At 40.2% G+C, this 18,232-nt stretch overlaps 1 protein-coding gene across 1 annotated transcript in view; it reads right to left on the bottom strand.

The window, feature by feature from the left end:
• Positions 1-959: 959 nt before the first annotated feature.
• Positions 960-18,232, bottom strand: part of ATP10B (ATPase, class V, type 10B) — a 54,843-nt gene continuing 37,570 nt past the window's right edge. The window contains exons 11-22 of the mRNA XM_009574597.1: positions 17,366-17,951; positions 16,726-16,832; positions 15,866-15,992; positions 14,190-14,374; positions 10,690-11,002; positions 9,406-9,482; positions 8,740-8,865; positions 7,194-7,394; positions 5,301-5,381; positions 5,087-5,191; positions 4,438-4,625; positions 960-1,467 (exon numbers count right to left, since the gene is read on the bottom strand). Of these exons, the coding sequence (XP_009572892.1) occupies positions 960-1,467; positions 4,438-4,625; positions 5,087-5,191; positions 5,301-5,381; positions 7,194-7,394; positions 8,740-8,865; positions 9,406-9,482; positions 10,690-11,002; positions 14,190-14,374; positions 15,866-15,992; positions 16,726-16,832; positions 17,366-17,951 (2,604 nt within the window). The remainder of the gene's footprint in view (positions 1,468-4,437; positions 4,626-5,086; positions 5,192-5,300; positions 5,382-7,193; positions 7,395-8,739; positions 8,866-9,405; positions 9,483-10,689; positions 11,003-14,189; positions 14,375-15,865; positions 15,993-16,725; positions 16,833-17,365; positions 17,952-18,232) is intronic.

The following is an 18,232-nucleotide window of genomic DNA, read 5'->3' as shown; positions in this document are numbered from 1 at the left end:
TTGAGATCTCCATCAACTACTAAATGTAACCAGCTGGGGGGAGGAGCATGATTTATACTTGATTGAATGCAGCAACACTAAATAATAATTTAGAGAATGGAAGGAAGAAACTGAATTTCTAGGTGAAAAAGCAGGGGCAATTTTAGAATTCTACAACATAAATCCTTGAATTTGACTTGCTATATCTGTCTACTTTTGTAGGTATGAAGAAGTAGACTCCACTTATCCATGAGTTATCCTGTCAGTTCTTGTAGTTCGGTATGTGCATTCTTCTACTTCATAAACTCATTTATCCTTTTCTTAACAGTATCACGTCAAACTACTGCCTGCATAAAAGTACTGAGCTTACTGTTCAGGGAAAACAGATTATAGACCTGATATTGTTATATGTATAAAGTCCATGTATTAAAAACTGGAACATTCTCTAGCCTCTTTCTGATGCTGTTATTCTGCAAATACCTTTAGTACCAGAAGGTAACACTTTTTCCATGCAGAACTGTAATTTTTAAGTTAGTAAGGTCTTTTTAAAACTTTGATTGTAAAACCTAGAGTGTGATGTGTTGCTCTAAGACTTGGCTTAGTATAGAATGGATTCTCTTTCTATTACCTCAGTAGCATAATACCATTGAAACATCACTAGTACAATTATTCCCTATTACTGTGAAAGAAAAATATTCCTTGATGAAAAAAAGTAATTGTACATTTTTCAGCAACTGTGTGATGCTGATGTAACATTCCTCTAATGAGACAAAACCAGGAAGATCAAGAAGTCATGTAATGACAAACCCAAACTATATATACACTTAGGAAAAGTTGCATATTAGAAATGTTATTGCACTACTCCACACACCTCTCTCTCCTTTTGTAGTGAGCATCATGGTTAAGTACAAATAGACTTTTTATCTCCCCTATGGTATCCTTCTCCACTTGCGCTGTGGATCCCGTTTCCGAATGTTTCTTCAGAGTGTCACTGCACTCACAGATCGCCGATGGCTTCCATGGTTATAATTGTTAGTGTTATCTTTAGTCAGTTTGCCACCATCCTGTCCACGAGTTGTTACCCTGCTGGGTACAAGGGGATAACGGCCAGAGGAAGGGCCTGCTGAAGAGTCTGTAGCAGTAGATTCTTCCTCTGCCCACCTATTAAAGAAATAGTAGCCTTCTTCAGGTGTCTGTTTCCTAAGAGGATTCACTTCAGAGGCGGAAAGTCCCTGTCTTTCTGTGTCCCCGTGAGACACAGATGCTGCTGCTGGATGTAAAAATGGTGACACACATAAGTGGCTGATGTTTTGGTCAAGGTCATCATTAGATGCAAGTGATGCTACAGGTGCACCAGAAGTAGTTTGTTTTCTTGATCTCAGTTTCTGGATTTCAAGATCCTGTTGCCCTTTAGGAAGTTTATCTAGTTGCTGTGCTTTCAGAATCAGAGTTGCTCCAAAGGTTCCTCGTAGAGCAAAAATAAAGAACCTGATGAAAGAGGAAGAGAATGGATTGTCTTACCAGTGCATTCCTCCCATAATCTGCATCACATCACACAAATCCAGTTGCTAATTTTCCATTGCTCTACAGGCATCTGGTAGACACCTTATACCTGGTAGATGAAAGTTGACTCCTGGATCTTAACGCAACATGTAACTATACACTTATCTTGACCTGTATAGAGTCAACTACATGTATATAAATACTAAATAAATGATAATAGAACCACCTGATTGCTAAACAGTGCAAGAAAGATACACAGAAGCTCACCAAGAGATGCAGTATTTGAGGAGATTATATTTGCTAAAACAGGCTAAAGAAGGGATCTTAATTTGGTAGATAACATAAAACCAGAAATTTAAAAACCTCAGCTTGTGGATTTGCTCAGGAAGCAGTAAAAAAAAAAAAGCATCCTACCTGCCCTTTGCAGGAGAGAGAACTTATATAACTATATACTGTGTGCAGTGAGAGAGCGCCCATCCTCTCTCTGTGTCATGTCAGTTTTGTCTGAAAACCAAAGTCTCTTTCAAAGCATCTTTCTAATAGGATTTGACCTTTACACAGATGGCCTCAATATGCATTTTAAAACAAACATGGGGACTCTCTGAAATTGCATTAAGCAAGCTGCCATCTTCACATCCTGCTGCTAAATGTATGCATAAATAAGTATAACAAGATTAAAAAGCCTAACAAGCTAGACTAAGTACAGAAAGGGCTTTTAAGGCAATGGATTTCTCAGGCCTATCTGCACAAGTAGGAGTGGATAAACGCATATTTGCTGGTCAATCCCATAGCATCTCAGGTCTGTGGCAGGAACTGTGCAGTTGCTGGTTATTACGGTTGGGCAGCTAAGAGCACAACTGCAGAGCCCAGGTCCGTCTGTGTAGATCTGGTGTGGATCATATTGTCCTCTGTCTTTCCCCTCAAGTTGTCCTCTGTATCCCCTGTGCAAGTTGCAGGTGGACCAGACAGGAGGATAGAGAAGGGAAGGAGGACTGTGTCTTCCACCCCATGAACTGCTTTCACTTGCTCCTGCCCTTCCACAGCCCCGCAGGGTGCCAGGCTCGGTTCCCTGTTGGGCCTCTGCGGGGCCTCCCGCAGGCCGCAGTCTGCCTTCCACGGCGGGAGAAATGCTCCAGGAGACACAGTGCCTTCCCTTGCCAATGAACGAACATGAAATTCAGATCCCTTTCTTCTTCTCAGACTCGAGGGTTTTAGTACCTAATGCTGTGCAGTTCCCGTCCCAAAACAAAGCTCAGAGGCAGTTTTGAGATGCGCGGAGGGTGCGCCGTGAAGTGCTCCAGGCAGTGCTCCGGGGAAGGCCGGCGGCAGGCAGGGCGCAGGCGAGCCCCCAGCGCCTGCCGTGTCTCAGAAACGTCAGCGAGCGCAGAAGGCAGGAGCAAAAGGAAGAACCGAGGAGAGCAAGGATTTTAACAAAACCTCTTGGAAAGAAATCAGAATCTCAAGGCCCCAGCTGGTTTCTGAAGGAGATAGGGAGCAGGCAGCGTGGTGAGATGGACCAACTGAAAGTTAAAATTAAGTGCATTTTAGCAAAGGGTGGATTCACCACTGCTGCGATATGCTGACACAGTTAAGTTGTAGCAGAAACTGGGGGCTGGATATTCTGTGAACTGAGGACTCTGCAGAAAATAATCTGGGGTACCTACAAGGAGGAACAGCAGTTCTCCAGCTTTGAAGATATCAAGATACAAATCTTTAATCTGCTGAAGCAGCAACGATCTTAACCCTGCTGAATTCCCAAGATGGAGATACGAGTTCTCTAACCACGTTTGATGGAGCTCTCAGTAGAAAGCTCAGGGTCAAAAATGACACTGTGAATGGGGGCTGATAGGAAAACAAAAATTACAAAAAACAAAAAAACAGACTGGAAAAGGATGCCCTGCCTAGAAGACACGAGACCTTACTGAACTATGTGTGGTTTATCCTGACCTGAAGTTATATAACGTAACGTGAAATCACAAGAGCATCTCAACTCAAATCAGGAAATAATAATAAGAATTTGAAGAAAACTATTATCTAGTCTTGAAGGGTTCCTTTTTAGACAAAGTTAAGGCTCAGATCCTAATGCCTTAAAGCACTTACAAAATCACATACTAAAAATATTTTCCTGATTCTTGCAATACCAGTGTGTTGCACTACTTCATGACAATTAGGATGAGAAGGAGACTAGCAAGATAGTCAAACAAACCCATTTCTTTCATTGTCCAAGCACAAATAAAGATTTTAAATAAGTGGTGCAACTCAGACAAAGCATATCTGCTTAAAGAATGATTAAGGCATTAAGCACCAAAAGTGGTAAGGTTACCATATACATATATGGGAACAGAATCACTATGTTTTTCAAACCAGTTTTTTTCAGCAGCCTATCAAAATAATTATCCCTCTCCAAATCTTATTCAGCCTCAGTTAAAGCTATCTTTAGCATACCTGATTTGTCACACAGAGTAAAACTAAAATTATGGATGCAGAAAATTATTTCATATAGAAGCATGTTCTTAATTTTGGCTTAATAAAGCACTGTAATGTACTTAAGAAACAGAATACATTTGTAACTCTCAAAGCATATAGGAATATTTCAAAGACTTGCTTTCTAGTCTTGATCAGCTCAACAACATTGTGTTTATGATAGTGAACAATTATGTAGCAGATTTGTACTGGTAAACTTTGAAGCACCCCAGAAAGAAAGGTTTTCCTGATGGGAAAACAAAAGCAGTAGATATACAGTGACTTATCCAGAGTTATATAACTGAATAAATTAATAGTTCATGAACGGGAAAGTTGAACCCAGGCATCTGACTTCCACACTGATCATTTATCCCTGTGCAACACACATGCCCGACGTATCACATATCTATACACATCATTATTGTTATTTCACTCAAATGCCTGCAAATCCACAAAATGAAAATTGAGAGGAAAAGAGTGCATCATTCAAACCTTGGCAAGAGTGCGATGACGGGGGTAATAAGACACAGTAAATAGAAGGTGGGGTCTGAAAGCTGTTTCTCCATAATCCAGTAGGGATTGGTGGGAGGGTTGCAGACCACGCAGGCGGCATTGTAGATCAGAGAGAAGACGAGGTAGAACACCACACTGCCAATCATCATTACCAAGTGGAACAGGGTCTGTAAGCAGAATGGCACGAAATGACAGTGATGCTTGTGAGACCCTGACTCTGGGTGTAAGACAGGAGGATACACAGACAGATTGGAAAGAACGTATCTCATAGTCCCTGCTACTGAAAAGTGCAATAGGAGAAATATCTGGAAATCAACTTACAAAACAACAGTGACAGTGAATACAGTTCTTTAAGAAACACATCTTCATATACTGAAGTATGTAAAAATCGTGTACTGTCCCGTCCAAAGGCACAGTAGAAGCAAATTCTGTCGCTGTGCACATGAAGGTATTATCCTGTGGCTAATAATCAATTCTGGCATATTGTGAAGTCTCAGTGCATCTGTTACTTACTTTCTGTGACCCAGAATTCAAGTAAATGACTCTGAAAGACAATGCCATGTCTACACAGAATGCTATGTTCAGAAAAGAAAAATAGTCACGTGAACAGGGCAGGTCAAACACATACCCACGTTTTCATTTCTAGAGCCTGGTGCAAGAGAATGGTCAGGAGGGAGATGGTATTGATGGGGTTTCCAAAGGAAAACACATCTATGTCAGAGTCCTCGTACGTCTAGAAAACAGGCAGATAGACTGTGATGAACCGTGCCTATTCAGAAGTGAATTTTTCTATTTTTTAAGGAGGATAGGAGAATAAGAATATTAATGACCCCGGTACTTACCAAATAGGGGACAAAGAAGCAAATGAGGCTCTGATAGAAGGCATCCAACATTGTAATAATAAAAGTTGACAGCTTGTATATCTGCAGGAGTTTATAGATAACAGTCATTATGATGGGACATACATCTCTAGTCTGTCCAGCAGACATAATTGCTGTCTGTTTTTCTGCCATTCAGACTACTGATTATAGGTATCTTGGTCTCCCTTCATGAGTAAATGCCTCCTGAGCAGCTGATTTAGACCAAAGGTTTATCTCTGAACTGGCATTTTCTCTGTGTTAACTAAAGACAGACCTGAGGAAGATTAGCCAGTCAACTAAGCGTTTCAAAGCTGAATGTCATGAATGTCCCATCCCTCCCCAAAGCACCTCATTCCTCAATTTCTTTTTCAATCAAAGCTCTTCTGAAAGCTATAGAATTGGTCAAAAATCCTTTCTGTTAAGGTTCCTTCCATTGAAATATCTATTTTGTGCCATTTTAATTTGACTACTTGCCATATTTAAACTTATCTAGCGACCTGATGGGGCCACAGCTCCCGTGAAGTGGGATGCATGATTGGAGTGACAGAAGGCTGGCCTCCTGTTGTTTCAATGCAGACAAAATGCCAAAGGAACAACAGTGACCTCTTCAAAATGGTAAAGAATATATATCTTTTGCATATATGTGAGGTCCAAGAGCTCCTAAGAAAAGGGATGGAAAGTCCTACAGAGAATCCTCAAATTCTGCACTCCCTTGCCTAGGTTTTCCAAAACATCATTAAACATGATGTGAACCAACAGTGTTCATCAGTGCTAAAAATCACAGAAGAATCAAAGTATTAGGAGAAAAAAAAAGGAGGAGAGAGAAGAATTCTTAAGTACCCTGCAATTTTGTGATTTAAAACTAAGGCCACTTCAAATTTTGCTTATTAGCATTTTCATAATTTCCTATTAAAAATGTTAAGGCAATTTGGGAATAAGTGCTACTGTACTGTATGTATATGCAAAACCAGGTATGTATGTCTGCATATGTGTGCTCCTCGCAAACATACAGAGATCAGATTGGTTCTCTAAACCTGACAGGCAAACTGAGGTAAAAACATAACATATTTCATGCATATTTTCTAAGCGTTACCATTACTGACTATTCAAAGTAAGAGAAGTAAATAAATGAAACAGTTCATGCCTGGAACAGTCTAGATACCAAACTGTGACAAAATCCTTTATGTATTAACAGGCATATTTCTGAACCTGAGAGCAGAAAAAAAATGTTGGGTTGTTTATTTGGTTATTTAAGGGTTTGCATTTTCTTGTCACTTTTTGCTGTAATCTTTTTAACAAGCTTTTCTTCTTCAGTAGATTGAGACTGTTTGAAGCACCAAATCTGAGCAGAGTTTAACCAGGGACCAGCTAAACTATTTTACCCTCAGTCATTACATTTCTCATCCTGTTTTATTTATTTCTCCCTATGCCTTCACTGAGAAATTTTCTATATATATGGTGTGTACATATATACATACACACACACATATTTGCTCCAACATCTCTTCTTCAGATCAGAAACACCAAACACAGGGCTGATTCACTAGCCCATTACTTATTATAATGCAGCATGCCGGTACCAAACTGGATTGCTCCATATATTTGATGGCAGAATAAACCTTCCCATTTACATCTTCCAACTATGACCAAGCACCCAGCCTCACTTCCAGGAAGCAACTTCAATCATATGTTCCTTACCAGTTCTGACAGCTACAATTACACCTTCTTTTAGTGGACATCAGTAAACTAGAAACCATAAATGGATCATTTGGTTCCAATTAAGTCTAAACTCTTCACTTCATTCCCTCCTCACAAAACCAAAAAACCTGTGGTCCTTTGGCTTATCAAGCAGTTATTTCAGCAACCAAGACATACCTCTGAATTTTGTCCATTCTTGTACAACTCAGGCAAACCTAGAAGTGTTTCTGCAGAAACATCTCTATCCAGGACTCCGAAGAGAAGAGGGGGCATCGAGGTGAAGAAGAGATTGAAAAAAATCATCTGCCAGTAATCTATCATTGTGCTGCCTGAGAACCCACAGAAAAACTGGTACCAGAAGAGCAGGTTGACGTAGCTCTGTGGAGAAGCAAATACAAACACAGCATCCTGTTACAAGCTGAACTGTGGCTCCCCACATACGCAGAAGCACATCCTTCACGCTGGTGGGATTTCATTACTCTTTGGGTTGTGAAGTCGTGAAGCTGAACCTTTCCTGTGGCCTCTCCTTTACGTCCTCTTCCTTTCCCCACACTGTTCCCTACTATTACAGCTGATCTGGACCCTTTAGTTTGCAATGCGTAGATGGACTGTTTCTCATAGTTTCCACCTAGGAGGTTTACGTAGTACATTGGCTATTAACAGAGTACCCCAAGAATACATTAGTTTGGTTAAAGGTACCATCGGTAGACAGCTCTGCACTTTATTCCATAGAGCAGTGTATCTTAAGGGTCTACTTCAGACTGATCCACTGTGATACAGCTTTTTAAAAGCCAGTAGGTTTCTTTAAGAAAATATCAGAGAATAATTAAGTAAACTGTTCACATCTCCGAGCACCAGACTTTAAAATCCTTGTACAGACTGGTTGTCCGTGAGGAATCAAGGGCCTCCTGCTCCCTAATGGTACTGGGGAGGTAATAGATCAGCAGCATCCCAGCCTGGAGAGCTACTTCGCATCGAAATAAATATCCTTTGAACTCGAAAAGGATGCCCAATCCTTTCCATTTCCACTACAAATTTTAACACTGACAAGAAGTAATCCTTATTCAAAATTATTTAAAAAAAAAAGATATTTTGAATTCTAAGTAAATAGTCTTTCATGCTCAGAGTGTATTTCATGTCAAATGGACTTGTTTGCACAGTCTTGTAGAAACTGTATTACTATCAGGTTTTCCACTTTACATTATTCTTCAATACACAGCTCATTTGCATATACATTAAATTTTTAATAAAAATGCCAGATATGACTTCATCATTACTTGCAAGTGGTTCCTATCAAATTAAATTCAAAAATTCAGAGGTTTCACAGGCAAACAATTCTTAGTGCAGAGTCATCTTCTATATTCTAGCACTAATAATCTGCTCTTCCTTATGCAAATTTTATTTTGAGGCTCATGGGTATTATTAATAAAGTTTCTTGAACTAGCATATAAAAGTTACTAAGCCTTGAGTCCTTTTTCCCTCTGGAATAACCCTATTTCAAAATATATTTAGAACCCATATTTTCCTCAATGCTTTATGCAGCACATTACTAAGAGGGAGGTAGCATATTATAAATTTGCAAAGTGAAGAAAAGGAACTGTAGCTTCATAAAAAGTAAGAGAGTATAACCTGCAAAAAACAAGAACAAAACAGACCCCCCCACCCCCAACCCTGGACTTAACTCCTGCTAAGATGAAAACTTCCAGAATTTTAATAATCTTACCACATTTTTGTAGAAAAAGTAAATCACCATCTTTGCCAGGCGAGCATAACACCAATGTCCATGGACAAGAAGCAGTTTTTTGAGATGCTTAAATCGGGATATTGCAAAGTCACTAGCCATCACAGCCTTTGGTAAAAAGGATAGAAGTTAATTTACAATAGATCTTTTTCCCACCCAATATGATGAAATTTGAACATGGACATTGAAATGATTTCCTACTATTGAATATTGTAAGAAAAAAAAAAACACCGTGAGAAAATAGTTGGAACTCTCTATCTCTGCAGAACTCTCCATCTTAGGAGAATGAGGAAGGGGGATGTACGGGAAAGAATTTGGGGCAGAAAACACTGAAAGAGAATCAACAAAACCTGGAAATGCTATAGCACAGATGATTCGGAAACCAGATGCTAACCTAACACTGGACAGACATCTGCTAATTTTCCAGGCTTGTGAGCAAACACACATTTGTCCATGCATGCTAATAGTTGGCTCAAAACACTCTTTTTTGGCTGGACCCATAATTACGAACTGCATATTAATTTACGACAGTACTCATCCAACTTGCATTTTTAAGATGACACTCAAGAGTATAGAGCTGCTATGAAACTTATTAAGCAGCAAGAGACCATGTGACAAAAGAGGAAAGGAAATAAATTGAAGGGATACCTGCATGCCTTCTTGGCCAGATATTCCAATTCCAACATCAGCTGCTTGAATCATACTTACATCGTTTGCACCATCACCTAGAACGGGAAGACAGGAGGGAGCAATAAAGGTGCAAGAAAGGGTGCTTAATACAAAATGCCTGTATCAGAACAAGAAAAAAACCCCAGCTATGCTCACAAACAAAGGCTATTCTGTGCTACCATGCATCTTAATTAGGGTAATTCATACTCAACATCAAACAATCATGACCTCTAGGCTCTGATCTTGGTTAGAACATCCTCCTTCTCAGGAGACCTGGATCCACCAGGGCTAAGCCCGACATTGGGACTAGCTGGGTGGTGGCATGGACACCCCGACACCACCTACATCTGCATTGTTTTGTATGTTTCTGCTTGGTGAACTCCATATGCTCTGCAGCATGCTTTGCAGCACCCTACTTCACTGAATTCTCCAAATTATATGATAACTTTGATTGCAGTTGACAATGTAACAAGCCAATTTCAGGAGTTATTCTGCTCATTTCAGCTTGCGGGAACGTGTTAAATACATAACCAAATTTCCATGGAAAGAACAGCCCTGGATGTTGCCTGCAATGTGGAGATTGTGATTTAGGTTAGCTGGTAAAGCAAAATAAATGAAGCAGAAGGCTGAAAGCTTATATTTTGAACTCTAAGGCAAAGCAAGAAATTTTAAAATACATCAGACTCTTCCTTTTCTGTTTGGTCCACAGAGGTGTATTTTTTAGTTTTAAGTCATAAAAATCAATTCTGCAAGGATTTTAGTGGGATCACTTACCAAAAGTGGAGCAGGAAACTTAAAGCATTTCACATTATTTGGAGGTAAAAAGCAAATAAGTCGGTGCATAACACCACTCTGGGGATAGTTCTATTTTCACCAGTTGGGAAAATCTGTCAGGAAAAGGGCTTTGTGAAAAGACAAACCAGTGACTGCTATTGACTGCTTTCCACAGCCAAAGCGTGGAAATTCTGGAGGGAATGCGTACATATGTTTGTGCTGGTGTGCATGAAAGGGTCTGCTGGGAGATTCTGAATTTGGAGTGCCTTCATCGTGTTTAAATGGGGGCCAGATTTGCCCATTAAAAGCTGAAGAAGGACTTTTGTATGGTTTTTGATCAGGAAAGACTATTCAATGCTATTTCCCCACTGTATCTATCTGAGGCACAAGAAATAGCTCATACAGTATATTCCGCACATTGCCATAACTCATAAAGAAAGAACCTGCTTCCCCCTTTCTCTTCTCTTGTGAGATTCAGAATGGAGGTACCTATTGACAGGGTCATCACTTTAAGCTGTCTCCGGACAAGCTTGACCACCATGCTCTTCTGAAGAGGGGTGGAACGGCAGCACAGCACCGAGCGGCAGTGCTTCGTCAGCGCCAGGAACTTCTCCTCCAGGCCCCCCTGGAAGATGACGTTCAGCGTCCGTCCATCAATCACCAGTCCGAACTCGGGACTGGGGACCTCAGAGGCTGAGAAAGATGTTGGGATAATGCCAAAAAATTTCCTCCGTGGTTTTTCAACCTCATAATTCTTCCTCACCTCTTCCAAGGTTAAATTCAAGACAGATTCACATATTTCCTGTGAGAAAAGAGAAGTGGTTCTAGAAATAGTAAAGGGAGATGGAGACACTGCGCATCTTACCAGCTAGTTAAGCTGGTACTTACCAGCTAGTTAAGCTTACCACTACTACGCGTAATAAGAAATTATTTTAAAAGAAAAGAAAATAATCTTCACATCAGGAGGACATATTTGTATTTGCAGTGCTGAGAGTACAGAAATATAAAAAAAAATCCTTTTTTTCTAAAGGAGATTTTAAAAATCTAGTTCTGATACAAATGATGTGAGATATTGCAGCATTTGCTTCCCTCAGAAATAGTAGAGAAACAAGAGGTCCAGATTTTCAAAATTACACAGTAACTTTGACAGTTTGGCCTTTTCTAGGTCACAAATCAGGTGTATGTCACAGTTAAGGACAGAAATAAAGCTTCCTATTTCTCAGCACTGTGTCTCAAACACAAACTAAGTCTTTCCCTCTAAGCAAATTTGCCTCAATTTGGACCGAAGTCCCTTTTCAGATGCAAACAACTGGAATTGACTTAATATGAAATACAAACAGATTTAAGGGGAGCACTTTTATCTCTCCCATACAGATCTCTTAAATTGGCACACCACTATCAGAGAAAACCCAGAATGATCTAGAAGTTATTTTGCTGCCTGTTAGTACTAAAAGTCCTCCTTCTGTGGCATGGCACTGAATATCTGAGGAGCTGATCACTCCCTTTTCTACCTTTTCTGTCAGCTTTATTGAGTGATGATTCAGTTCTAAAATGTTATTTTCACTTTATGTTGCATAAGGTACATGTGTAGGATGTTTGCAAGATTTAAATTACACTTAAGTGGGAGGCTCTGGAATCAAATGTACCTCTGACATCTAATAAAAAGCTGCATCTAGCTTGCACACTGAAAACCTCTAAAAAATATTGAAGAAGCGTCATCTTTCTGTGAACAAACCCAAAATTGTAGTGGAAATTCCTGGTTTGTCTTGGCTTGCCTTTTTAAATGAATCCCTCAAACTACCTACTGGTGTTGCTTCTTCCTGGAAGATATTTAATTTTCAGTGTTTGAATAAGCTGCTGGGCTCAGGGGGGAAAGAGAGTCCCTTCCCACGGAAGCCAGTTCAAGGGCTAACGTTGGCAAAATTAACGGGTTAAACACTCTGCATGCATTATTTGCTTTCCCCTGCTGCTGCCATTGGGAGACCCTTTCAGAAGCAATGTCCTTGGCTTCATTTTGAAAGGGACGGAGCTAATTCTTATTGTGGAGCAACTCCAGTGCCCACTGAACCACACGTACTCACACAAGCACCCATATGTGTGCAGCCTGCATCTGACTCTGGATCGAGGGTCACATCGGGTGCTGTGGGGAAGCACGCGTGACTGTGTTTCCTGGAGCAGGGTGGTCCCGCCTGCAGCATCACTTCTCTGACAGAAACCATCTTCTAATTTCCATCCTAAATATATTAATTCTGCCTTCCGTTAAAGCAGATATGCGTATCAAATGAAATTACACATTGAAGCAAGGAATGTATTCCGTGCCAAATTCCGTATCGTCTTTGCGTGTTTCCCTATTTCCATGACATTAAAAGAGAGAGACATTTGCATAGGATTTTATTCTTGTTATGAGAGCTACTAACTGCAGACAAAAGCAGTTAGAAAGTAGGCCATCTAACTGCTCTATACAATCGCCTATCGCAAGAAAAACTGTCAGTATTTTAACTGTATTTAATTAATCCTCACAATAGCTTTATAAAGGCAAGCTTGTATCTGTAACCCCTCTTCTGTGGGGAGAAAACCTGAGAGCAGTGACTTGCCTAGTCGCAGAAAGAAGCCCTGCCTTCCCTCCTCCTCCTCTCTACCCACGGCAAGGCTCGTCTCACGGTAACTCCTGTTTCTGCCGAGTGTGGGCCAGCAGCGTACACTGCATAGCAAGGACAGCGCAGCACACGGGGAAAAGGGCAGCGGCTGCTGCCTGGGGCACCGCGGCGGCACTGGGGGCTGTGCGGGAAGTGAGAGGTCACTAGGAAGAAAATAAGGAAGAGGGCAGCACAGCTGGCATTTTGGACCCTGTTTTTGGGCTTTAGAAATGGTCAGGGCTGACTTCTCCTTAGCAAAGGGGTCTGGTTTAGCCGTAATGCCTGAACTTACTCTCCCCTAAATCCGTCTCACAAAGCCACCTGTCCCACCAGGATGGGGATGGGACGCTAGGCTGTGCATAGCAGTGGCCATCCTGCGTTCCGAAAGCGAGGCATGGTTTTCCTGGCACCCTGCTTATGTTGCTTCACAATCTGCAAAAGCCAAGGTTGCTTTTCTAAAGCCTTTTACTTTCACCATCCTTAATTGCATTTACCCTCTTTGAAAGACCAGACTCTATTTTCTCTCTTCCACTCAGACGGTTTCAGGAATAGCCATAGATTGCACCACAGATTGTTGACTGTATTTTAGTGAGTCACAGGAGCTGACAGATGCGCCCTTGAAGTGATTATCCTCATTTTGGAATATGTTTGCTGTGCCTACTCCCTGACCTTCTTATTGCCCATGGAAATTCAGGGAATATCTGTGCATACTGGTACGTGCGCCACCATGGAATGTCAAGAAAGTGACTGTGTTTTTAACCGGCCCACAAGAACTATATTTAGGTTTCCAAGATGGTGAAATGCTGCTTACACAAAAAGATACTGGATTAAATAGTTCACTAATGAATTTCTGATTAAGCCTAATCCTATTAAGGAACATGCGACTAGAAAGTTCTGAATTTAATTAAATCTACACCTGCATGCTTTTTCCAGACTGATTCGTACAGTACTTTCCAAATGCCTTCCTATAGATATCACCTGGAATTAGAATAACATTGTAACTGAAATTTCCATTGCAAGGTGAAAAGCCAGATATCAATATTGTTAAGGAACTGGGCACAAAAACTGCATATTACCTTCTTTCTAAAGCTCACTATTCGGGTAATTTTTTGGAAAGAATATTTTCATTTGGAAAAATAATTGTATTTTAATTGAATAAAACTCTACATAACTGTCTTGTGTTCCAATTTGTCCTGTTCATGTGGTCTAAAGAGTTTCTGGCCTAATGCTGCTATGTGGGTTTTTGGTTGGCTGTTTTCTTGTGTTGAATGCAGCCTAAAGCAAAACAGTGCTAAGCTGCAAGACACAAAGAAAAGGAAAGATAGCAAATTCTGTGCATCTCTCTGTACTCACCTTATTTTCAGTGTTAATGGTGAAGACAGTGTCTCTTTGGTTCAGGAGTTTGCAGGAATATGCAATGTTTACTGCTGTTTCCTGTTTGTCTCCTGTCAAGACCCAGATTTGTATCCCAGCTTCTCGAAGAGCCGCAATAGTGTCAGGCACTCTATCTTGCAGCCGATCTTCAATCCCTGTTGCTCCTGGGCAAACAGGAAAAGAAGTAGTGAACTAGTTTTCTTTCATTTGGAAATCACGCTGCTACTTTCTTTTTTAAGAAAAGGTCTTTGACTTCCAATCGTGATCCTGAATTTATCAAGAGCTGAGCCAAGGTAGTGTTCAGCAAATAAACACACGGGCACAAGTTCTGCATTTGGATTAAGATCTGAATGTGTCAGCAATCAAGTTCTGGTTCTTCATTTTACTCATTGCTAGAACAATGCATTTCATTTCTTCTTAATAATGCAAAATGACGATGTACTGGCAGAGGAATTACACCATATGCAATTTTAAAGTACCGCATTAAGTCCCATCAAAGCAACCAGAAAAGATGAACTTTGACTATTTAAATGAATGCTATCCCTATTGTCAAGTTAGATGCTTCACCCATCAAAGGGAGAAGAAACAGTACAGTAAGGTTTCTTTTGGAAAATGCGCAAACTTAGAAGCAGATGCCAACACTCAACCTGATGGTAAATCACCATCTGAATGTTACAATACTCCTCCTCTTATCTCTTCCACTAGAGGTCGGTTTGACGATGCTGTAACTGTGATACATTAAAGATAGATATTGATTTAGGCTAAAAGAACAGTTTTTGTGAAATAAAGTATGAAAGCACACAGAGCCTTAAGAGTTGGCAAAGGTAGCAGATTCTGACAAGATCTACATTGCCTCTTATGTGGTTCTGCTTATGGCATTTACTGTTATTACTCTAATTTTTTAAATCACTGCAGAGATTATGAGAAGCCATAATGCTAATAGCTTACAATCAGAGAAATTCAGGATAATGAAGTATGGGCACAGATTGTATTCACAGAAAGATGAGACTGAGACAACTCTGAAAATCAAAGTCTTAAAGAACAAAACGTTTGGAAACAAAATAGAAAAGAAAGCACTGAAGTGCTCTGTAATTTAACAGAATGGTGGTGTTAGATACGACAGTGATGGATGATGCACAAGTGCCAATGAATTTAAGTTTTAACATGAAATATCCTTTTACAAAGTGCAGAAAGCAAACATGACAATGCTAATTCACTGTCAAAAATGCCTATGTGTGGACAGCAGTTTAAGTTACTGGTTTTATAATACAGTTTAATTACCAAAATTCCCTTGGAATTTGTGCTCAAAAACTGAACTTAATTTATACTATTTTATAGGTTTATCTAAGGACACAGACACATGATTGAGTTATGGGAACTTCATTATCTACTGTGTTAGCTGAGCCACAGTAACAGCTGATGTACATGTTCTTTGCTCCTGGCACATGATAGTTGCAGTACACTTTTTCAAAGTTACTGCAGAGGACTTGTTTAGACACTGTCATTGGTCTGTATACCCTAGCCCTGAGATTTCCAAACCTCAGAGGAAGACTTTTTGATATAAATTAGTATAAGCTGTTGTCTGTCTGATTGCCAAGAATATCACAGGAGAGCAAGTGATGCTTCACGCAATGACGATTCTTATTTTTAGCTACCCAGCAAGGTGAGTTTGGTCTCCAGATGCTGCGCTGTCTCCATTAACAACTCATCTCTGTTGTCAATAGCAGCTTCTGCCTCCCGACGAAAATTGGCCCATTTTTGAAAGTCATCTTCATTCAAGACCTGCATAACACAATTTAAACAGAGCTCATTTTAAATTTAAATAAGAAAAGAATGCCAACATTCTGGATCACAGAGACTTAACTCTTATTCAGGCTGGTAAAGTACTGTGTCAACTTTAAAATAACACAAACTTTTCCAAGAGAAGGCTACAAGAACTAGCAGTAATGAGAAAAATAGGCCTGTCTTCCTGTTTGTATAAATGGCCTATAGCCGAGACTTAAAAACATGACCTAGAGAAACTCTTGATCACACAGCCCTTAGTTGGGACTCTGAACTGGAACACACAGCTTCTGAAGGTTGCTCTACATTTCTCCAGAGCTTGAATATGACCTGTTTGTTGCACATAGACAACTTCTGTGTTAAAGTATCAGGCTAAGATGTACTAAGCCAGGCTGAGGGCAAGATTTTTGAAAGCTGAATGCCAAGCAAAACAGAAAAAGGTTGGCTCTCCTGTGGACTTTTTATTTCTTGCTTGGAATCACTGTAGAGAAGGTCAGCTAGAGTTACCATAAGAAAAACAGAAATGGATGTTTTGAGGCTGATCAAAAATCCATCATCTGCTCACACTGAGGAAAAAGAGGAAAAAAAGACTGCAGAGCAATCAAATAGAGGGACAAAAAGATGGGCTGTATCTGGCTTGTTCTCTGAAGCACAAAGAGTGATAACCATTACATAAATCTATTGACATGTACAGAGCAAAGCTGTAAACAATATTAGGCTAATGCCCTCCTACCTTCTTAGCTATGCACAGAGTTCGTAAGCCATCACGGGCATAGTAGTCCAGATGCTTTTGTGTTTTTTCTTTTATTCTTTTCATTCTCTTCTCTGCACTAATGTCAGCTGTGAAATACAAGGAAAAGATTCCGTATTTTAAGCACAGATCATTTCAGACCTAATGGTCTAAGATTAAAAAAGAGTGGGCATTAGAGAAAACTGGATTCCAGTATAATAGCAATTCCTTTAAAAGCTCAAAAGTGTTGGCTGTGCATAAGCTGAAAGCTTGCTAAATGTCCTGGTTTCCTTTAAGATAACATGACTTGGGTTTTTTTGTTTGTTTGTTTGTTAATGTTATAGCACTCTTGCTGACAAGCTGAAATACAATGGTCAGGCCCTTATGACAGTATTATTGCAGAGTACACAATCCACATGGGTTAGCGCCGTCAGTGAATTTTAATTAGCCCATTCCATATTCTAAGCACTACTCGGGTTAAATAAATACCTCAGTTCTGATCTGCAGGGATGACACTAGAGAAAGCTTATTCTTTTTTTGTACTTCTAATGCCTAGATATTATATTTCATGCAGAAAAGAGTACTGCAAACTTCTTGTGCTTCTTTATAGAGATGCAACAGAAATAGCTCATTGGTTAATTACCTTTGGCAGAGTCTTCCAGCAAGTCCATTATAACAGAGTCAGCTCCTTTTGTGTAGACAACAATCTCCTTAGTTAGAGGGTGTCTCACCACTACAGACATCCTTTTCCTTACCGAGTCAAATCCCAAAGTGTAGAGAATATCGAAAGTCAGGAGTGTGCCTTGTGGCAACCGTACAGTCACCTGTTCAGGAGTTCGGGACACTAAAGTAAAACTATATGCCTGGGCAGCATAGACAAGCGCTGCCTCATCTGGGCTCTCAGCCTCATAACAAAAGTCTGTTGGCAAAGAACTGTTAGTCACGGATTTAAAAACCTCATCCAAGGAAGCACTACCAATATCTGTGCTGCCCTTGCACTGCAGCTTATCACCTCTACTGCTGGCACAGCAGTCCTCATCATTGTCACAGCAATCCAACGCAGCAAGATGCTCCTCGGTGTTCTTTGCACTGAAGCTAGCGGCTAGGTCTGAACTCGACTGAGATGATGAAAAAGACTGACTAAGGCTTGCTAATTTTAGCCGTTGAAATATCTGATGAATCTTCTCCAGGGTGATTCCTGAAGGTTTTATTGGTGGTGGGACTGTGACCTAGAAATATGAGAAAACCTACGGTTAAAAATAAATAAATGTGAACTACAAGATACTTTTCAAAACCTCAGTATATTTTTCTGTATCTAAATGGTGATAATTAGAAAAACAACTTTTTTTTTTTTTCCCATTTAACTGTGGTGGGGGAGTTCAGTAGAGGAGTCATAGGTGAGTTGGCATCCAAATTTGATGATGATTTGTATCTCTACCTCTGAAGCAGAGTTGGAATCAAGCCCCCCCTTGTAGTTCTGTCAATGGCCTGGGAGATCAGAGAAAACCCA

The sequence above is a fragment of the Fulmarus glacialis genome, unplaced genomic scaffold (assembly GCF_000690835.1).
Source record: "Fulmarus glacialis isolate BGI_N327 unplaced genomic scaffold, ASM69083v1 scaffold153, whole genome shotgun sequence".
In the NCBI taxonomy this organism is placed as follows: domain Eukaryota; kingdom Metazoa; phylum Chordata; class Aves; order Procellariiformes; family Procellariidae; genus Fulmarus; species Fulmarus glacialis.
This window is presented reverse-complemented; position numbering and strand designations above follow the sequence as displayed.